Consider the following 22,574-nt stretch of genomic DNA (forward strand, 5'->3'; position numbering starts at 1 on the left):
TTAATACCAAGTCATTGTGACATTCATTTTCACCCATTTTGGATGCTTAACTTCTTATTATGATATTTATTATGTTGTTTTGTGTGGTTTTCTATGTCAGTCTTGTCTCTAAAACAGCTTTGAAAACTCTGAGACATTTCCTGATGATTTTAACAATGATAAAAATAACAATAATGGTAAATGTAACAATGATGATGACACAGTTAGTTAATATATACTGACAATACATTATGTTTCAGGATCTGTGCCAAGCACTCTATTTTATTTCATGAGTTTGGTTACTATTATTACCCCCACTTAATTTATGAGGAAAGAGGCTCTGTGAAGTTAAACCATCGACTCAAGATCACACAATGACGAAGAGCCAGCACCCAGATCCACCTGACTCCAAACCCTGTGCTAAAAGAGCCACAATACTCTGTACTGCTGCCCATGTGTTCTACACATGGAGGGCTTATGCTAGACACCTACCCATGTTAATAAATATCAACTAGTTGAAAATGTTGATATATAAGACCAATGAGCCAGCACAATATTATCTTAGTATATTCTTTAAAATAAATTTCCATGTCATTTTACTAAAATGAAGATACTGAAGATACATAGCAAATACCAGTTTCTTACCTAATATCCAATCTCACATTCTTTTTTTCCTAAGAAAACCCTAACTTTGTTCAAGACAATATATGCACTCATAAGACTGTCTTGTAGCTAGCGGTAACTGTGCAATGCAATTCTAGCCAAGGATACAAGTCTTCTAAGTGAGGTTTTCAAGAAAACTATTATTTTTATTAGAAAAACTACTGTGTGGGGACAGACTCAGCTAACATATTCCTTTTTCCTTCATCTCATCTTTCTTGCCCAATGCATGGGCAGGATGCCTCAGCAGAAGTGATCCCCTTGTGACCATGAAAAAACCACATCTTCAAGACACTGAAAAAGGAAGTAAGACCCTGAGGTCTGCCTGTCTCTGTGCTTTTGGCTGAAAATAAATTCTGATTTATTAAGTTAATCTGGTACATTTTCTATTGCACACATCTGGGTGCAATCCTAAGGCAATGACGACAATTGAAAATCCCAGATTATCAACAGGAAGTCAAATAAGAGTTTAATAAATGTAAATGACAATTTATATGGTATTATCATGCCTCTATCATGAAATAACAGAATTATGAGATACTTCAGATCATTCATTCTCTTGCTTAACACTATGCCTAACTCAATAGATCTGGCCTTTATTGACTTTGTCTTTAAAGCTACCATAAAAATGCTGGGAAAATAAATCAATGAGTAATAAAAATTATTGTACCAAAAAAATCTTCCAACCACCATTTTCCCCAGCTATCCCACTTCTCAGTTTATACCCAAAGGACTTAAAAACAGCATACTACAGGGACACAGCCACATCAGTGTTTATAGCAGCACAATTCACAATAGCTAAACTGTGGAACCAACCTAGATGCCCTTCAACAGATGAATGGATAATGAAAATGTGGTATATATACACAATGGAATGCTGTTCAACATTAAAAGAGAATAAAATCATGGCATTTGAAGGTAAATGGATGGAGTTAGATAATATTATGCTAAGTGAAGTTAGCCAATCCCAAAAAAACAAATGCCAAATGTTTTCTCTAATATAGGAGGCTGATTCATAATGGGGTTGTGCGGGGAGCATAGGAGGATTAGATGAACGCGAGACAGGGCCAAGGGGAGGGAAGGGAAGGGAGGAGGCATGGGGGTAGGAAAGATGGACATCATTACCCTAAGTACATGTACGAAGACATGAATGGTGTGACTCTGTGTACAACCAGAGACATGAAAAATTGTGCTCTATATGTGTACTCTGAATTGAAATGCATTCTGCTGTCATATATAACAAATTAGAATAAATAAATAAATTTTAAAAATCTTCCAAATAGTTTCCTGTGTCAAAAATAATATGGAAGTTTTGCTTCTGTTTCTTGATTCAGAGTTTTCTGACTAACCTGCCTTAGAGAACTGGTTTGCTCTTAACTGGCTACAGGTGTGCCAAGCTGCTGCTTCACCTCAGTCCAAGGGTCAGCTGGGTAGGAGGACTGCCTCTGACCACTGCAGTCTTATCTGTGCACACACCAGGTGAAAGGCTTGAAACGCTATCAAAATAATGATTACCGACTGACAATCCCAAATGGGCCCCAAATTAGTTCACACACATAAGATCATTTTATTCTCTGTAAAATCACAGCAGTCAATAAGGCACCTATGTTTTGTGTCAAGTTCAAGACGGGTGATTCGCCCACAAGCAAACAACACAGCTACGAAACAACAGAGCCTGGACTTTCAATCAAGGATCCAAACCCTGCATTTTTCTCTGATAGATCTCTCTGTATGATGACATTCCAAAGCCTATACAGACCTTTAAAAATAGCATTTGATTTCATTCTCTGAAGTTCAAATGGTTTTCCTTTGTTTTCTCTTGTGATTGCCCTGCAAACATTAACGTATACAGAAACTGATACTCTCTTTGAACTTAGCAGGACTGAGAAAGCATAACATTAATCAGCATATTTAGGCTGTACCACTTTTCTTTTTACAGCTCCCCACTCCCAACCTCCAGAGAGCTAATCCTTGTTATTTTGTGTGAGTTGGGGAAAAATTTTTTTTTTTTTGCTCACCACTCTAGAAACATCCCCCAAAGTAGCTATTATAAAGAGAACAGATTAAAAAGAAAATGTCATTGACGGACATGTTAAGTTTTTGTTTTGCCAATCACAACTTCTTATTGCTCTTTCTACTTGATGAAAGAATACAGAAAAATGAAAGAAACTGTCAAAAATAAACTACATAATGATCAGAAAAAAAGGGAACTATGAATTTTAAACACAGGACAATTATTGTCAAGAGATATTACTGAAATCAACAGAATTTATATTTTCTACTTCTGCTTCAAAAAACTAGATAACTGTTAGATTTCAATGGCTGTAAATAATATTTCAATTTCTTTATAACAGTGCCAAAATGAAGAGGATTCATGTATGAAAACAGGAAGGTATGGAAAACATCTACAAGTAGCTAATATAGACAGATAAAAAAGCACAGGCAATATCCAAAATATTAATGAGAATATTAATTCTCCATTCAGAACCTCATGGGACAGTTGAGCACACATGGTGTAAAACAATATATATACCCAACCATGAGTTACAGAATATGGTAACTTCAAAGGTTACAATGGTCTTAATCTTGAGAAGTATAGAAAAAGGGTTACTTTCTTGATCCTATCCACAGTTAAGAGGGAAAACTGCAGAAACACATAAAAAGTAGAGTACTTGTATTAATTGTTTTCAAAAATTCTTAACAAAATTTTCATCAACCACAAAATATGCACAAGGCATAAAATAAATTCTGCCATTAATAACACGAAAGTCAAGAATGTACACTGGAATAATGTAAACCCAACATTGAAGGCAAGTTCTTCATAAAAGCCAGGTTAACCTAGTTCCAGGATATGCTGAGCACATTTGAAAGGTAATTCAATTATCCCAATATATTTCACAAAACTGAATCACCCAATATTATGCTATTACTTTTTATCCCAAGATGTACCACATTCTCCTCAGCCATCTTAACTGTAAATATAAACCCTTCTATTTAGAAAATTTGGCTTCTCAACATATTTAATAAGGGGCATATCCACACTGGCCATTAAAAAGTCTGTCTTCAGAAATAAAGTCCTGTTGGTGTCTACAGAGGCTGATAAACATCTGTGTGTGTGTGTGTGTACATGCATGTGCATGCGTCTTTTGAGTGGTTAGTTCACTTATGTGAAAGTTAAGTAACACAACTTCTCCACACTGTTTAAACTGTACACTCCAAGTTAATCCAGGCATAAATGTATACTTAATATTATAAAATATCTCTGAAATTTAAAGATACTAAAATTTCCACAAATTCTTGTTTTTTAATCTTCAATTTTGAGCTTACAAAAATTTTTCTAATATAAACATGAACTCAGACATATTTTAAAAGCAAGAAAATGCAATATTCTGAACAACCATAAATAAAGAAACTAATAAAAAAGGAACTGTTGGGTCAATGAACACCTTTAGTGAATGCTAAAAGAACACTCTTACAGCATGACATTACTTCCAAAAATAACATGGAAACATACAAACGTTATAAAAATCTATCCAAACGACCTCAGTTAAAATATATCATCTTTGTTGTCTGTTTCTGAAATTATGCTCTTAAGAAGAACTTCCAATTAAATTCACCTAGCATTAAAATTTACTTTAAATTAAAGCTCTGTTCTAAGTACTGTACAAACCATATTAAATCTTTTTAAGTCAATATTCATTTATAGCCAAACAAACCCATGTAATCACGTATAGTGCTGAACTTAATGAAATGGAAACAAATTCCACAAGTTTTGCTCAAGTAGATTTGAAGCTGGCCAACAGTCTCTATTCTAAGCAAGGAAATGTTTCATTTCTGTGGAAACTTTGGTTTCCATCTCATCAGGGTTTCACTTTCCAAAACCAACCACAGGAAAGGTTAGCAGTGGGCACAAAATAAAGCACATATGCAGGAGACACCATGGTTTATGGCACACAGTTCTGAATAGTCTGGAGGCTTTCCCAGGGAGAACCAACACAGGACAAGGGGAAAGTGGAGGATATTCAGTCTGCTTCAGTTGAGCCTTTCTGAATGAAGAGGTCTGTATGCATCTGAACACACACACACACACACACACATACACAAACACACGTACACATGAACAAAGGGAAATTTGCTGTTTTTAAAGTACTGATGTTTTACATATAAGTTTTAATAACTTCTCACTCCCAGACTTGGGCTCAATCCATAGGAATAGAAATATGTTTTAACCAAACTAAAAAGGACTAGATTGAATTTGACACAAATGGGTGTTTTTATGAGTTATATCATAGGTATTGTTGGAAATGAAAACAGATGTTATGTTATTTAATTATATATTTCCCCCAAACTGACATAAACTACTTACTGTAATGTTAGGGCATCATTTGGGATAATAACAATTAATTCAAATTGAAATGAAGTATGAAAAGACAAAATATGAGACTATTCCTGAAAATGGCAATTTTCAACCCTGTAACATTGTATAACATCTTAAAAAAAAAAAACAGTGTTAAGTTTGAAATGACAATCTCAAGAAAAACATGCAATAGAAACCCTTAGTATAAGATGTGCCACATTTTCTTTTTTTCCTTAAATACAACATTATTCTCATAAGGAAAATGAATTCTGATGCTCATTTAGAAAGAAAGCCATTTCACTACCACAACTAGAAAAGAAAAACACCACAGTGAAAACCTGACTCTACAGGTGGCTGGCATTCCTCAGGCCTCAAGAGATTCTGAATGATGCCAAGGGAGATGCTTATATCCTCTTCTTGAAATAGCCTTTACTTTTAACTCTGTTTTCTATATCATTGGTGTTAATGTCCTATAACTTTGTCGAACACTGACCTGTAATTTTTTGAAGCAAAGGTGACAACTCGGACTCCTCACAAAAAGCCTGAGCCAATGCTTTCTTCACTTTTTCTTCAGTATCTCCCAGGTCTTTGTCCACCACAAATTCTCCAGTGACAGAATAAATATATATGAGGAGGATCAGCAGCTCCTCAAGGTTATAGTCATCATTGGTCCTCTGGGTTGAAGGCTTAATCATAGGTAGTAGCTGACTTAATACAATAGACATTGATGATTCCCCAATGCTCTGAAATAGAAAGTGATAATAGGAAAATATGTCAATCTCATACAAAGACACAATTTATGCACCACAATTAGTCCAAAAATAGCTTGCAAACAAGTCTATGATTCTCACTGACCACACTGTTTTTAATTTATGTTTATTTGTCCTAGAGAGAATATTGCAAGAAGTTTGTCGTAAAAGTTGTTGTTTTGTGAGCTCTAGTTTTGTAAAATGGCTGGTTACTATTGCTTAAACAAACAAGAGTCCACTAATTTTAAAAATAAAATGTTAAGTATTTCAGACACTTGAAATTCTAAATAAAAATAATATATTGTAAAATCATGTAATTTTTAAAAAATAAACAAATATGGCAGATCTATACACACAAATTAATGCTGACCCTCCCTTATAGAATCACCTCAGATTTTGCAACATTCTTTTTTTTAAACTCTAATCTGTTATATATGACAGCAGGATGCATTTCAATTCATATTACACAAATAGAGGGCAATTTTTATATCCCTGGTTGTACACAAAGTAGAGTCACACCATTCGTGTTTTCATACATGTACTTAGGGTAATGATGTCCATCTCATTCCGTCATCTTTCCTATCCCATTGAACCCCCTCATTTCCCTGCCCTCCCCTTGGCCCTATCTAGAGTTCATCTAATCCTCCCATGTTCCCCCCCACACACAACCCCATTATGAATCAGCCTCCTTGTATCAGAGAAAACATTTGGCATTTGGTTTTGGAGGATTGGCTAACTTCACTTAGCACAACATTAAAATCATGGTATTTGCAGGTAAAAGGATGGAGTTGGATATTCTCTTTTAATGCTGAATACCATTCTATTGTGTATGTATACAACATTTTCATTATCCATTCATCTACTGAAGGGTATCTGTGTTGGTTCCACAGTTTAGCTATTGTGAATTGTGCTGCTATAAACATTGATGTGGCTGTGTCTCTACAGTATGCTATTTTTAAGTCCTTTGGGTACAGACCCGAGGAGTGGGATAGCTGGGTCAAATGGTTCCATTCTCAGTTTTCCAAAGAATCTCCATACTGCTTTCCATATTGGCTGCACTAATTTGCAGTGCCACCAGCAATGTATGAGTGTGCCTTTTCCTCCACATCCTCACCAACACTTACTGTTGTTTGTATTCTTAACAGCTGCCATTCTGACTGGAATGAGATGAAATCTTAGAATTTTTTTTTATTTGCATTACTCTAATTGCTAGAGATGTTGAACATTCTTTCATATATTTGTTGATTGGTTGTATATCATCTTGTGAGAAGTGTCTGTTCAATTCCTTGGCCCATTTATTAATTAGGTTATTTGTTTTGATATGAAGATTCTTTTTAGTTTTTTATACGCCCTAGAGATTAATGCTCTATCTGATGTGTGTGGTAAAAATTTGCTTCCCAAATATAGGCTCTCTATTCACCTCACTGATTGATTGTTTTGCTGAGAAGAAGATTTTTAGTTTGAATCCATCCCATTTATTTATTCTTGATTTTTATTCCTGTGCTATAGAAGAATTATTATGGAAGTCAGGACCTAATCTGACATAATGGAGATTTGGGCCTACTTTTTCTTGTATTAGGTACAGGGTCTCTGGTTTAATTCCTCGGTCCGGTCCTTGATCCACTTAGAGTTGAGTTTTGCGCATGGTGAGAGACAAAATTTCATTTTGTTGCATATGGATTTCCAGTTTTCCCAGCATCATTTGTTGAGGAGGCTATCTTTTCTCCAATATATGTTCTTGGTGTCTTTGTCTTATATAAGATAACTGTAGTTATATGGGTTTGTCACTATGTCCTCTATCCTGTACCATTGGTCTACCAGTCTATTTTGGCACCAATACCATGCTGGCTTTGTTACTTTTGCTCTGTAGAATAGTTTAAGGTCTGGTATAGTGATGCCACGTGCTTCACTCTTCCTGCTAAGAATTGCTTTAGCTATTCTGGATCTGTTATTTTTCCAAATGAATATCATAACTGCTTTTTCTATTTCTATAAGGTATGTCATTGTGATTTTGATTGGAATTACATTAAATATGTATAGTGTTTCTGGTAGTATGGTCATTTTAACAAATTTAATTCTTCCTGTCCAAAAACGAGGGAGATTTTTCCATCTTCTATGGTCTTCTTTAATCTCTTTCTTTAGTGTTCTGTAGTTTTCATTGTAGAGTTCTTTTACCTTTTTTGTTAAGTTGATTCCCAAGTATTTTTTTTTTTTAGGTTACTGTAAATGGGGGTAGTTTTCCTCATTTCCCTTTCGGAGGATTTGTCAGTGACATACAGAAATGTCTTTCATTTATCTGTGTTGATTTTATATACTGCTACTTTGCTGAATTCATATATATTCATATATTCTTAGTTATAGAAGTATTCTTGTGGAATTTTTGGATCTTCTAGGTTTAGTGATGCCACCTGCTTCACTCTTCCTGCTAAGCATTGCTTTAGCTATTCTGGGTCTCTTATCTTTCAAGGTGAATTTCATGACTGCTTTTTCTATTTCTGTGAGGAATGTCATTGGGATTTTGATTGGAATTGCATTAAATTTGTATAGTGCTTTTGGTAGTTTGGTCATTTTGACAATATTAATTCTGCCTACACAGGAACAAGGGAGATATTTCCATTTTCTAAGGTCTTCTTTAACTTCTTTCTTTAGTGTTCTGTATTTTTCATTGTAGAGGTCTTTTACCTCTTTCATTAAGTTGATTTCCAAGTATTTTATTATTTTTTGAGGCTATTGTAAATGGGGCAATTTTCCTCATTTCCCTTTCAGAGGATTTGTCACTGATATGCAGAAATGCCTTTGATTTATGGGTTTTGATTTTGTATCCTGAATTCATTTACTAGTTCTAGAAGTTTTCTGGTGGAGTTTTTTGGGTCTTCTAGGTATAGAATCATATCATCAGCAAATAGTACTAATTTGAATTCTTCTTTTCCTATCTATATCCCTTTAATTTCTTTCATCTGCCTAATTGCTCTGGCCAGTGTTTTGAGAACTATGTTAAATAGAAGTGGTGAAAAAGGCATCCCTGTCTTGTTCCAGTTTTTAGAGGGAATGCTTTCATTTTTTCTCCATTTAGAATGATATTGGCCTGGGGTTTAGCATAGATAGCTTTTACCATGTTGAGATAGGTTCCTGTTATCCCTAGTTTTTCTAGTGTTTTGAAAATGAAGGGGTGCTGTATTTTGTTGAATGCTTTTTCTGCATCTATTGAGATGATCATATGATTCTTATCTTTAGGTCTATTGATGTGATGAATTACATTTATTGATTTCTGTATGTTGAACCAACCTGGCATCCCTGGGATGAATCCACTTGATCAAGGTGTACTATCTTTTAGATTTTTTTTTTTTTTTTTTGTATTCGAGATGCCAGAATTTTATTGAGAATTTTTGCATCTATGTTCATTAAAGATATTGGTCTGAAGTTTTTTTTTCTTTGATGTGTCTTTGTCTGGCTTTGGAATCAGGGTGATATTGGCCTCATAGAAAGAGTTTGGAAGTGCTCCTTCTTTTTCTATTTCATGAAATAATTTGAGGAGTATTGATATTAGTTCTGCATTAAAGGTCTTGTAGAACTCAGCTTTGTATCCATCCGGTCCTAGGCTTTAATTGGTTGACAGGCTTCTGATGGCATCTTCTATTTCACTGCTTGAAATTGATCTGTTTAAATTGTGTATATCATCCTGATTCAATTTGGGAGAATCATATGACTCTATAAATTTGTTGATGCCTTCGATATTTTCTATTTTATTGGAGTACAAGTTTTCAAAATAGTTTCTAATATCTTTTGTATTTCTGTAGTGTCTCTTGTGATATTTTCTTTTTCATAATGTCTGTTAGTAATTTGAGTTTTCTTTCTCCTTCTCTTCGTTAGCATGGCTAAGGGTCTATCAAGTTTATTTATTTTTTCAAAGAACCAATTTTTTTGTTTTTATTGAGAATTTTTGCATCTATGCTCATTTTTTCAATTGTTTATTTCATTTCAATTTCATTGATTTCAGCTCTGATTTTAATTATTTCCTGCTTCTACTAATTTTGGTGTTGGTTTGTTCTTTTTTTTCTAGGGCTTTGAGGTGTAATGTTAGGTCATTTATTTGTTGATTTCTTCTTCTTTTAAGGAATGAACTCCATGCAATAAACTTTTCTCTTAGTACTGCCTTCATAGTGTCCCAAAGATTTCAATATGTTGTATCAATGTTCTCATTTACCTCTAAGAATTTTTGAATCTTCTCCTTTTGCAACCCATTGATCATTCAGTAGCATATTATTTAGTCTCCAGGTATTAGAGTAGCTTTTATTTTTTATTTTGTCATTGTTTTTTAGTTTCATTCCATTATGATCTGATAGAATGCAGGGTAGTATCTCTATTTTTTGTATTTGCTAAAAATTGTTTTGTGTCATATTATATGGTCTATTTTAGAGAAGTATCCATGTGCTGTTGAGAAGAAAGTATATTTGCTTGTTGAAGGATGAAATGTTCTTTACATGTCAGTTAAGTCTAAGTTATTGATTGTATTATTGAGTGTCCCAAGATGGAGGTGGATTAGGCCTGGGCTCCTAGGTGGGGGTGGGGGGTTGGCAGACCCAGACCTACCCTGGGCCTGGGTCTCATGCAGGTGGGCAGAGGAGGATCTGGGCTAGACCTGAGCTCCATTGGGTGTCTGCTAGTGGCAGGATGGACCCAGGCCTCCATCATATTCTTTAATATTATTTTTTAACATACTCTGGAAAATATTGCTCAGAAAATATTTACAACAACAAAGTCATTTTCTGCTAAATTTTATTAATGGAATAAGGGGTAAAACTGAGTAATGTCACTTAAGGCTCTAGATTTGTTTCAGTAAATGTGAAGGTAGTTCACCTTAAAATTTTAAAAATTTATATTTTATCTCTCCATCAACTTTTTCAGTGATTCTTTAGCAGAGAATTTTCAAATTTTTTTCATGTGATTATAGCATTGCATTACTAGAAACTACATAACTTCCAAGGAACTACACTCAATCCTAATATAAATTTTTGGTGAATACACAGATTCTAATTTTAAAACTCATAATTTAATTTCACTTATAAAACAGCCCCATAAAATTAAATTCCATTATTTGTATTTATATTCAGATCAGGGGCCAAATTATTACAACTTGCAACTTACCTCAGAAGTGTTCTCTGAGCACCTACTAAGTTCCAGCTACTATTCTAGGTCTAAGGATATAACAGTGAGCAAACATTCCCTGCTTTCATGTTGTTTACATTCTAATGGGAGAAACAGATAATTAAAAAGCTAAAGAAGAAAATACATAGTGCAGTAGCCAGTGGTAAGTGCCATGGGGCCTCAGGGGTGTGTATATGTCATGTACATGTGTGCATGTATATGCAGCCACTATTTTGTATAGGTCGAGCCAGGTGAAGAGGAGAGTACTGGGAAGGGCAAAGACTTGTAGAAACTCTCAAGAGAAAGTTAACAGTAAACAGCTGAATGTTGTTCCATACTGGAATGAGCACGCCAAGTGAGCTTTTCTAGTCATTTCTACACCTGGACAAATTTGTATAGATCATGTTGAGGTTAAGGTTCCCAATTATATTTTGTATACACATAAAGACATACACAGAGAAGTACATCTGTTGCCATTTATTTCCACTGAAAGTCTTGGATGTTCGTAGTGTACCGCTCAAAAACAAAATGCTAAGTATTTGGACTGGATAAGGTAAAAATGGAAAAGAACAGAGATTTTACTGGCATATGGTGACAGGGATGATTTACCAAGTATAAACAAATACGCTCCTCACAAGTAACAAGGCTGAAAGGCTGCAGGCACTCTATGACTGTCCCATCGCCCAGAGTGTCTAGAGAGGAAACCTCAGGGGCTCTTTCTTTACTAGCTGCCAAAGTAATTTAAACAAAAGGAGCCATATGGTTGACCTGTTCAAAAAGGGCCACGAAGACTGCCACTTGCATTTTTGCTTTTGACTCTCCAACTCCTTGGATGTCAGTGAGCACTTCCCGTCATTGCTTTATATCCCATCTCTAAAAAGCAGGTATATACCTAAGTATCTAACCTATAGGAGCCCTGTGGTTCTCTCCCCAGAGTAGAAAGTTTTTCTAAAAGACCATTTGAAAAAGTAAACCAGGGTAAGATAATCATCAATCATTTGTAAGTTTTCACACACTACCATCTGACTTTCTGGACTTCACGTAAGTCACTGGTCTATGATAGGGGCCAGAGTGTAGAATCCCCCCTCAGTGAGACTCTAGCAGACTTATGCTACACACCAATTTCAAAACTTACATTTGAAATCTGCTTATTGCAACCCCAGAAACCAAAAATTAAGTTGAACACAAAGCCAAGAATACAAACCAGAGGCATAAAGTATGGTGGGGAAAAAAAAAAGAGAGAGAGATTCCATTTCAGAAAGTGAGATTCCAATCCTGATTCTTTCATTAACTAGTTCCTTGACTTCTTGGGATCTTTTCATCTCTTAAATGACATGATCTGACTAGAGGAGGGTAGAGCAATGAGTGACATTTTGCTCAGATCTTCATTTTCATTTTCTTCGTTCCCTCCCCTTCCTTTTTTTACTTTAGCATTGGTAGTAGAAGGCAGCACTTTGTATTCTTAATATTCACTACTCAGCAAAATTTAAATGCTCAGCAAAGAAAAGCTTTACCATAGATGTGGATAAACAAGTTCAGAAATAGCTAAAGGTGCATGTGTAATGTGGGTTGGCACATTTCCTAATTTTGCCCACTGAAATGATCTGAAAGTAATGGCACCTCAGTAGCAATAAGCACATCTGGTAGCCAGACCTTGGTTTCTAATATCATTCTCCAAGAAAAGAAGCCCAGGATCTCCAGAAAAATGAATGATTCGAGAGATGGTGCAGGAAACACACAAGATGAACCAACTTTAGAGGCAGAAATCAAGAAAATGCTCAAAAAATGAAAGAATCAGAACCTGTCAAAAAGACACAGGAATCAACTAAAAGACTTCCAATGACTGAAGCTGGGGTCATTTGAACAACAGTTGTATTTGTTTAAACCTAAAGTATACAATACGGGCTACGGTTGTGGCTCAGCAGTAGAGCACTCACCTAGTGCTGCAGTCCAGCTGCAGCAAAATAACCGGGAGGTGACGAGCAACTTGTGTACATTGATACAGCAGGAGTGGGAGCTGTTTATTGTAGGACAGGAGGGGTATATATACATTACACACAGCTTATCTTAATTAACATAAACTAGATACAGCAGTCAACCAATAAAGAATCTCCACACTTAATGGCTCGCTGGAGTTACTTCACAAACCACTCCCTCTGGCAAAATGCCAGGCACCATCTTGACTTGTTTACAGACTCTAACATTTCCCCCTTTTGTTTAATTTAAATAACGACCATAGTGGTTTTTACACAAACACCACAAATAATCTGCTACAAGCAGAAGGGGAGGATACAAAAATGCCATAATACCAAGCCAATTGATGGCTCCATGCAAGAAGCCCTTGGAAAAATTATGCCAGCAATGACACCATTTGCAAAGATACCGAGTTACAATTTGTTGTAGATTATAGTTTGTTGTCTCAGTCCAGGTAAAGCAATTCAGGTAAGTTCTGTAGGCAGCTAGCTTAAATCACAGTCCAGGTAAGTTCTGCAGGCAGCTAGCTTGATCCGAAGTTTCGTCCGGTTCTCAGCAACACTGGAAATTCTTCCACCCTCGTCCTCACCGGCACTGGGATGAAGGCAGGAACTCCGGCAATGATGCTAAAGAAAATCAATCCCGTCTTCCGCCTGCAGCCTCCCAGGCAGCCCCAGATGGCCCCGGGGAGAGTCCGGGGAGTGTTCTGGACTCAAACTGCCACTGGGCACAGGGAGCAAGAGCCTGTGAGACTGTGCCTCCGGGTCAGGTTTGGATTTGAGCTCTCGAAGTGGCGTCCCGCTCCCTGGGCAGGGGGCGGGGAAGAGCCGGCTGCCACCGCTTGGAAAGTCCTTGCTGCGCCATGACCGGCTCGCGCACGTGGCAGCCGCGGGCCGATTCACGCACCCTCTGGTAACGAAAAGTATTCAGTAATAGCCTTTTGCTGCAACTTTTTTCCTGATAATCCTTCCTCCTCTGAACTTTCTTCTTTCTGACTAGAGTTCCTGGGCTTCTGTCAACACATGCCCTAACTATTCTTGGTTCCACTGGGGTGCCTCTTTCCCTTATCAATTTACTTAACACCCCTTCCATATTTTCATCACAAAGACAATACAATGAGACAAAACAAGACACAAACATACTGTATCAATCCTCTCCATTTTCTCGAAATGGCCATTTTTCCTCTCGCCCTATCTGTCTAGGGACAAGCAGATTTGCTTCCGTCCTATCTAGGGACGGGCAGCATTTTTTCGTCACTTACCCCTGAGTGTCCCGGGGCTCCCGGTACGGGCCACCATCTGCAGCAGTCCGGCTGCAGCAAAATAACCGGGGGGTGACGAACAACTTGTGTACGTTGATACAGCAGGAGTGGGAGCTGTTTCTTGTAGGACAGGAGGGGTATATATACACTCCACACAGCTTATCTTAATTATCATAAACTAGATACAGCAGTCAACCGATAAGGAATCTCCACACTTAATGGCTCACTGGCGTTACTTCACAAACCACTCCCTCTGCAAAATGCCAGGCGCCATCTTGACTTGTTTACAGACTCTAACACCTAGCACCTACCTGCAAGGCGCTGGGTTCAATCCTCAGCACCACATAAAAATAAATAAATAAAATAAAGGTATTGTGTCCAACTACAACTAACAAAAAATTTTTAATAAAAATAAAGTATATAAAAGACATCCATCAATCAATAAGTATAAATGTGGAGAAGAGACAAGCCTTCCTTTAAAAACTCCAAATTACTTATGTAGATACTCTCTCCTTAGGAGATGGGGCTTATTTCTCCGAATCAATTGTATATGTCCATAGTCATTTGTTTCTAAAGAAGAGAATATAGAAAAGACAAGAGCAAAATAACTTGACCTTATCTAGGAGAACAAGGTTGACATAACCAGTGGTGTCATATTATTAACCCTAACCATGGACTTCACTTTTGCAGTGTTCTTTCCCCAGACCCATAACTCAAGCCCAACCATAACAAAAACATCAGACAGATCCCAACTGAGAACACTGTATAAAATGCCTGACTTACACTCCTCAAAATTGTCAAGATCATGAAAAATAAGGATCAACTGAAAAACTGTCACATAGCCAATGAGACTAAAAAACCGTAACTACAAAATGTAATGTGGCATCCTGGATGGGATACTAGATCAGAGAAAAAAGGAAGAAAAACTAATAAAATCTGAAAAGTCTGGAGTTTATAGTTGATATTAATGTACCTGTGTTGGTTCCATAGTTTTAAGGAATGTACTACAGCAATGTAATATTATAATAATAAGGTGGAGGCTATATAGAAGCTATATCTGTAAAATGGAAAAAGCACCACGAATACCTGATTATTAGGCAATGCGATAACAAAACAACATGTGTATAACATTGAGACAAATTGTTTCAACTACTCTGTGGTTTAGAATAAAGCACTAGCACAGTCTTTGGAAGGATTCTAACATAAGGTGACACCGTCTTTCCTGAGGACTAATTTAGCAGAAAATACCTTATCTTATTTAGGAATACACAATCACAGATTTGCTTCATCAGGTTGTTTTGGAGATATAATGACAAAAGTAAGCCACCCAGCCCAGTGCTTGGCACAAAGCCCCTTATGAATATCAACTGTGATTGCTACCATTCCCCCACCAGGAGGGCTGATGGAGGAACAGCCTACCTTCTAGGAATAGGAAGTCGTCTCAAAGGAGGGAAAGAGCCTACAAATTCTGGGTTTAAAACTACACCTCAGAACTCAACTGCAGCCCTTAGTAAAAGGTCAAAGGAAAAATAAACATTATTAAATACCACCACTGAAAACAGAGAAGCGCAGCAAGCCATGACCAGTCAGGGGAAAATGGCTTCTTTGTAAAGTACCTGTGATGAAGTTTCTCAGTCACTTTATATAAAGGGCCTTCCTAGTAGGAGCAGGGAACTAGAGCTGAGTCTAGAGTGAATAGACCTCTGTTTGTCTGCAGTCTGTAGCTCCTGTTGTTCTTGAATCAGTCCCCAGTGACTCCACACAAAAGCCTTCTGTAAAATGTGTGTTATCTTTAGAAAAGCTGACTTTTTGGCTGAATTAAAACACCTCTGAGAAGCTTAGTCTCTGTTCTGGCATAAGCAGCATACTCCATATGACTGCAGGGCAGGCCAGGCCAGGCTGGCCCCACACCTGCTTCTCTGAGGCCAGAACCTGGAGACAGTGGTCGAAACTCCACGCCATGGCTACAGAACCTATCTCTGAAACTCCTCCCGGCCACGGTGTGCACAGGCATATGGGATGTTGCCAGTGAGGACCCAAGAAAGTGCCCAAGGGCCTTCTTCACCAAAACATCACTTACCTAAAACCTGTCACAAGGCTTTAAACTCCTGTAACTAAAGCCACTCTGTTTCTTTGGGCAATGGGCTTATTTTTATATACTCCAGCAATATGCAAAACTATAAATTAGTATGTGTAAGATAATCATGGATGTACTCATGCATCAACAAATACATCAATACATATTAATTGTGCACACAATATGTGCCAAAGCCTGTGCTATGCTCTGGAAATACAAGAACAAAGCAAGACACAAAATTTAAGGAGCTCACTGGTGAACAGTGGTAGGAATCAACTGCTATGGCAGTATTAGAAATAAGTTCTTTAACAGAGGTGTACATTTAGTTTAGAAACACACCTAAATCCTGGAAGAGGTGCACCTCAGCTAACTCTTAAAATAGTTAGCATCTAATATCAGGGAAGATCAAGGTAAGAATGAGTAGTGGAATGGAATCCTCCCTTCATTCCTTTAACAAATATCCAATATGCAGTTATTAAGACTGTACAATAATTATGGGCCTCCAAAGAAGCCCATGCCCCAGGCCCTAGAATCTGTGAATGTGTTACTTGATATGGCAAAAGGGACTTCGCAGATGTGATCAGAGCTATAGATCTTGAGATGGGGAGATAAACCTGAATTATCTGAGTAGGTCCAAACTAATCACATGAATGCTTAAAAACAGAGAACCTTTCTCTGCTGTGATCAGAGAGATGTGATGATGAAGGGTTAGAAAGATGCAGCGTTGCTGGCTTTGATGGAGGAAAAAGAACTACAAATGCAACGGGCCTGTGAAAGCTGGAAGGGGAAAAGAAAGGAGTTCTCTCCTACAACCTCTGTTAAGAAATACATCTCTGATAACATCTTCATGTTAATCCAGTAAGACCTCCAGGAATATAATGTAATAGATGTCTATTGTCTTAAGCCACCAAGTTTGTGGTCATATGCTGGAGCTGTAGTAGGAAGTTAGTGTCGGTGGTTTGTGTGAAGTAGGGTATGAGCCACTGCACCAGAGCAGAGAACTGGCCCGTGGTAGGCCTGGATGTTTGCCCCCTCTAAAGCTCATGCTGAAATTTAATTGCCATTAATACAGTACAAGAGATGGATCTTTAAGAGGGATCCACCTTTGGAGTGGAATTTCTGCTACTATAAACAGGTGAGTTCTGCCACCTCTTGTTCACTCCTGGCCCTTCCACCTTCCACTAGAGGATGATGCAGCAGGAAGGCCCTTGATAGATGCAAACACCTTGATATGGACTTCCCAGACTCTAGAAGTATGAGCCAAAATCTTCTATTCATTATTAATTACCCAGTCTTGAGTGATCTAGTACATCAGCACAAAACAAAGCAAGATGTAGGGCTCAATATATGTTTGCCAAATGATTGCATGAACAATCAAGAGCAAGTGTGAACAGGACCTCAGTGGTACTTCTTTCTTTTGTACCACTAGAGCCAGTGAGTACCTTCAGAGATATGATAGAAAGGGAAGGCTTCAAGACACTTCAGAATTAAAACCTTCTAATTAATGATTTTGCCTACAACTACTCAGTCCAAAACCATGAAGTCTCCTAAGCTAACATTTATCAGATCCAGAATGATCACATAGGACAGTGGTTTTCCAAGTGGGGCACTTAGATCCCTGAGATCCCTGAGACCCTATCAACAGGTCCATGAGGTAAAAATTATTTTTATAATAATACCAAAACCTTCTTTGCCTTTTCCATTGTGTGGACACTTGTACTAAAACTGCAAAAGCATAATGGGTGAAATTGCCAATAACTTAACACAGACTAAGTCTGTGGCTCCAAACTATGCTAATAGTTACTATTACACTCTGCTACCTATTCATAGTTGGAATTAAAATTCTGAAAAAAGATGGTTTCACTGAAGAATTTAAGTTTCACTGAAAAGTGTCCCTGATGAGAGTAAAATTATTAACCTTATGAACTCTCAATGCTTAAATATCTTTTTCATATTCTGTGACAAAAAGGAAACCATATATGAAGCACTTTACTGCATACCACCGTATGGTGGTTATCTCTAGAAAAAGCCCTAGTGCAACTGTCTGACTTATGAACTGAACTCACTGCTTCCTTCCTGCAAAATCCCATTATTTGAAATAGTGATGGAGAAAGTATGATTATTAAGAGCCGGGTATTTGGCAAGCACGTTCTCAAAACTGAGCAAAGTGAGCCTGTTCCTTCAAGGAAAACAACTGATGCATTTATTGTAAATGACAAAATTCTGGCTTTTAAGCGAAAATTGAATTTTTGGAAAACTTGTATCTGTCATTGCCAGATTCTCTATTCTTAAAGACTTTTCTGATGAGATAAGTGGTGATGTTAAAGTGTGATTTTTTTGAACTGTAAAATAAAATGTATCAACATTCAGAAGATCTATAAAATTCAATTGACCAATGCATTCCAAATGACCAGGCACAGGAGAAAAGATCCATACAAAATAAAGGTAAGCCAGTGTACGTAAAGTAAATAGGTACAAAAAGCTCATTCATGGTTTCCAGTTCTACATCACAACTTACCTTTAAGAGATCACTATCTATAGAGTTTAAATATGGTATCAAAAAAGGATGTCTATAAACATCTAAAAAGGCGATCAAAATATTCTTCCCTTTTCTAACTATGTATCTGCATGAGGCTGAATTTTCTTCACACACTTCAACCAAAAAAATATGGCAGCATATTGAATGAGGAAGCAAATTCAAGAAGCCAGCTATTTTCAAGCAATAAGACATTTAATAGACTTTCAAAAACATAAACCAATGTTATACTTGCTTTCTTTTTTATTTTGGAAAATAGTTACTTTTCATAAAATATGTTATTTATATTAGCATGTAAAGGGCTATTACTTTGTAAAGGAATAAAGTAATATTTTTAATTTTCTATTCTAATTTCTAATATTACATATTCATATTAATATTTAATAAATTTCAAGATGTTACATCCTAATGGGAAAGTTTATTATTTTCAACTTCCCATAGCAGAACTGTAGAAAAATGGTGGCAAACCAGCTTCAACTATGTTCTTAGAGAAGAAGGCCAAGCAACAAGATAGAAGGAAGATAGGTTCCTGAATCAGGGCTTCTCAAAATTCAATGTGCATATATATTACCTGAGAATTTTGTTAAATTTATTAGGTCTGGGATAGGCTCTGAAGATCCTGAACTCTTCACAGGTTTCCAAATGAATGTCAATGCACCCAATTATTTCTAGACCACAGCATAAAAGTGAAATAAATGATCCTATTTGAGTCACTGTATGTGTTCTTCTGATACAGAACACTTTAACTTGAATACTAAATAATATGATTCATAAATGCATCATCTCTAGCCAAATTTTTTCCTTTGTTCCAAATCCAATCTATTAGACTTTTCCATTGTATATCTCACCTGCAATTTTAATTCACTTTGTCTAAAACTGAAATCAATATTCATATCCCAAAATTTGAGCTTCTTCTGTATATCCTATATTATCATTTAGTACTATTATTCTTCCAGCTGGTCAAATCAAAAATTTGGACTCTTCCAGTATCTCCCTTATCCTTGCCACAGGACATCAGCCACCAAATACTGATGATTTTAATATCCATTCTCTCTTCTCCAACCCTTTTTCTACTACCAAGGTTGCAAATATCATTACCTCATTCTAAAAATTTGATCTATTTGGATTTATTTAGTGACAATAAAGGCTTCCTGATAAAGCCCTTACCATTAACACAGACATTCCTTTTACCCCCGTGGCCCTCATCCATCAGGAATCCTCTCTTCATAGATCCCAATTCAGCTTTCTGAACTTTTTCCATTTGCCTCTGAGCATTTGCATAGGCTTATCTCCCTGCCTAAGAATGTTCTTCTGCCTCTTCACCTGGTCTCAAGAGTCAACTCAAGTATTATCCTCTCTGAACTTCCCTTTTTGGATTAAATATGTCCAGTTAAAATACAAAATAAAAGAAAAATAAGTAAGTATGGCATTTGGTTTATGTTTTTTAAGATCTTGTTCAGAGAGGCTGATCTCAAAATACAAATTTTCCCAAATTTAATCCCTACCAGAAACAAACTGCCATTCTGTGTTTGAGAAACAAATTATTCTGTGGCAGTGAGGTATAGTGAATTCCTCATGAACACAAAAATACATTCCATAAATTTTCTCTCCCATTATAAATGCCACCAGATTTAAAAAAAAAATGTGAGATATTCACACAATGGAATACTATGTAGCAATGAGAATGAATGCTCTACAATTTCACAAAACAAGAAAATCAATGAATCTAATAAATACAATGTTGAATGAAAAAGTTAGAAAAAAATAACATATTATACAATACCACTTGTTCAAACTATAAAAATCAGGGGAAAATAAAATATGTTTTTGAAAAATCCCTACCCCATGGGAAGAGGGAGCAACTGTGAGGCAGCAAAAGGGGCTTCCAGGGTAGCTGGTAATCTTCCAGGCTGATCTGGGTGCTGATTACACAGCTGTCTTCAGTTAGTAAAAATTCATTGAGCTGTACTTTTCTATATTATATTTTACTTCAATAAAAAGTTTTTAAAATGCCATTACACCAGGCCATATTTCCTGTGTCCTGGGAAGAACAGAGCTATCTACTTAGAGTTCTTATTACAGATTAGCATTTATCCAAAGCAAGAGCAGGAAAACACAAGAAGCTTACAGGATTCATCAAATAATCTCATTGGGCTACGCATACCTTTGGCTAAGGGGACAGGGAAAGGTCCTGATTTCAGAGAGAGATGGAAAGAACAATTTCAAAGGCTGCTCAGTTTAAAATGCACATATGTTTCAGGGGGAATATAAACTTTCTTGTAATGTTTTTCCCCATTATGCTGTGCTTTAAACAGAACTGCCAAGTTTAAGAAGCTGTGTTCTGTAAACAGGCTAGCAGGGCCTTAAGTCGCATGAAATGAGGGACAAGTGACTTCTTCCGAGAGCAGAACAGAACACCACGGGGAGTTGGGAACTGTGCATCCAACAAAACCGCCAGCCATTTGTCTTTATCTAGCCACCTTTAATGATTTAAGAGCTCTTGTTGTCATGTTATCATCAATCAATGACAATGATGGAGCAGCCTCTAAAATCCAGAGTTTTTAAAATGCAACTATCCGTGACCTAAATTTCCTGTGGTTCTGTTGGCCCCAGGTTAGGTCTGTTTGTCTATCATCAAGGGAGCCAATATAAATAATAAAAACAGGTCAATGCTGGGCCTTCCAAACTCTCTACAAAAAAAAAAAAAAAATTAAAATCACACTTCTCAAATCAGTGCCTACTTAAGATGCCCACTCTTTGCTTGAGCTGTTATAAATTCTGCCCCTAATAACAAAATATTCCACAAAATTTGTATATTATTTTAAAACTTATTTTGTTTTCTTCTTTCCTTGCTTGCTTTTTTTTTTGATCTGGCCAAGCAACAATTTTGCAACTCTTAGCAGGCAACAAAAGTGATATCATTTCGCTGACTTCACAAAAAGGAGCTACATTTTTGGCAAATTAGGAATGATAGAAGATAAAAAATACAAATTTTAGCTCTTTTAATGGAGAATGTGATACCTTGTTCCCAAGTCCCTGCTAGAATTTGACTTCAAGAATCCACAGAGAGGGAGATCCAACATGGCGGCGGGCGCGGAGAGATCAAGTCTCTGACCTCTTCAGCTGCGCGGGCATAGGGAGTCATAAATTGTCTAAATGCTGTTTGCTCAGGATCACTAGGCAATGCTGAGCTGATGTGGATCTGGGGCGAACAGTCTGGGCCCCGCAAAACACACACACCGAGCCCGGATCGGCTGCATTCAAGTTCCGGTTCGCCTGCTTCTTGTGACTCAGCACTTAACAATCCCGCTGAAATAACTGGCCAGCCCTTCTGAACTTACAGAGGTAAAAGCCAACCGAGCCTTCATAGGCAGTGGCCACAGGATTGAAACGGGGCTTGGGAGAGACAGTCAGGACCCACCCGTTGCATTGGTCACCCGGCAAAGGGAACGAACGGTCACCATGGGATACCACCTTGGCAGAGAACTGACATCACAGGCGGAGGAGATAACTTCATTGAAACCAGCGCGACAGGTGTGTAATCCCCTAGCCATCTCTCTCCACACAGCGGGGAAACCTTAAGGGCCCCTCCCAGCTCTCCCGTAAGGGCCCCTCCCAGCTCTCCTGTGAGCGCGATAGCCAGACCAAGGGAATCAGGAGTGGCACGGGACTCGCGGCGAGGAACTCCCGGATACTGCTCCCACCAATGCTGACAACTGAGGTCTCTTGCACCAGCTACCGGGGGCGTGGCTACCGGAGGGCAAGCAAATTCGCTGGGGGTTCTCAGCCCCAAGCTCTACAAACTTAGGGTCTGAGGGAGGCAAACAGGGAGAGTG

General features: G+C 37.4%; 1 protein-coding gene across 2 annotated transcripts in view; it reads right to left on the bottom strand.

Moving 5' to 3' along the window:
• Scfd2 (sec1 family domain containing 2) overlaps positions 1-22,574 on the bottom strand; it is a 386,233-nt gene that overhangs the window by 230,611 nt on the left and 133,048 nt on the right. For both annotated transcript variants that reach the window (XM_015482103.2, XM_048784468.1), the window contains exon 5: positions 5,490-5,739. In XM_015482103.2, coding sequence (XP_015337589.2) covers positions 5,490-5,739 — 250 coding nt within the window. The remainder of the gene's footprint in view (positions 1-5,489; positions 5,740-22,574) is intronic.

The sequence above is a fragment of the Marmota marmota genome, unplaced genomic scaffold, assembly GCF_001458135.2.
Source record: "Marmota marmota marmota unplaced genomic scaffold, marMar, whole genome shotgun sequence".
NCBI lineage: Eukaryota > Metazoa > Chordata > Mammalia > Rodentia > Sciuridae > Marmota > Marmota marmota.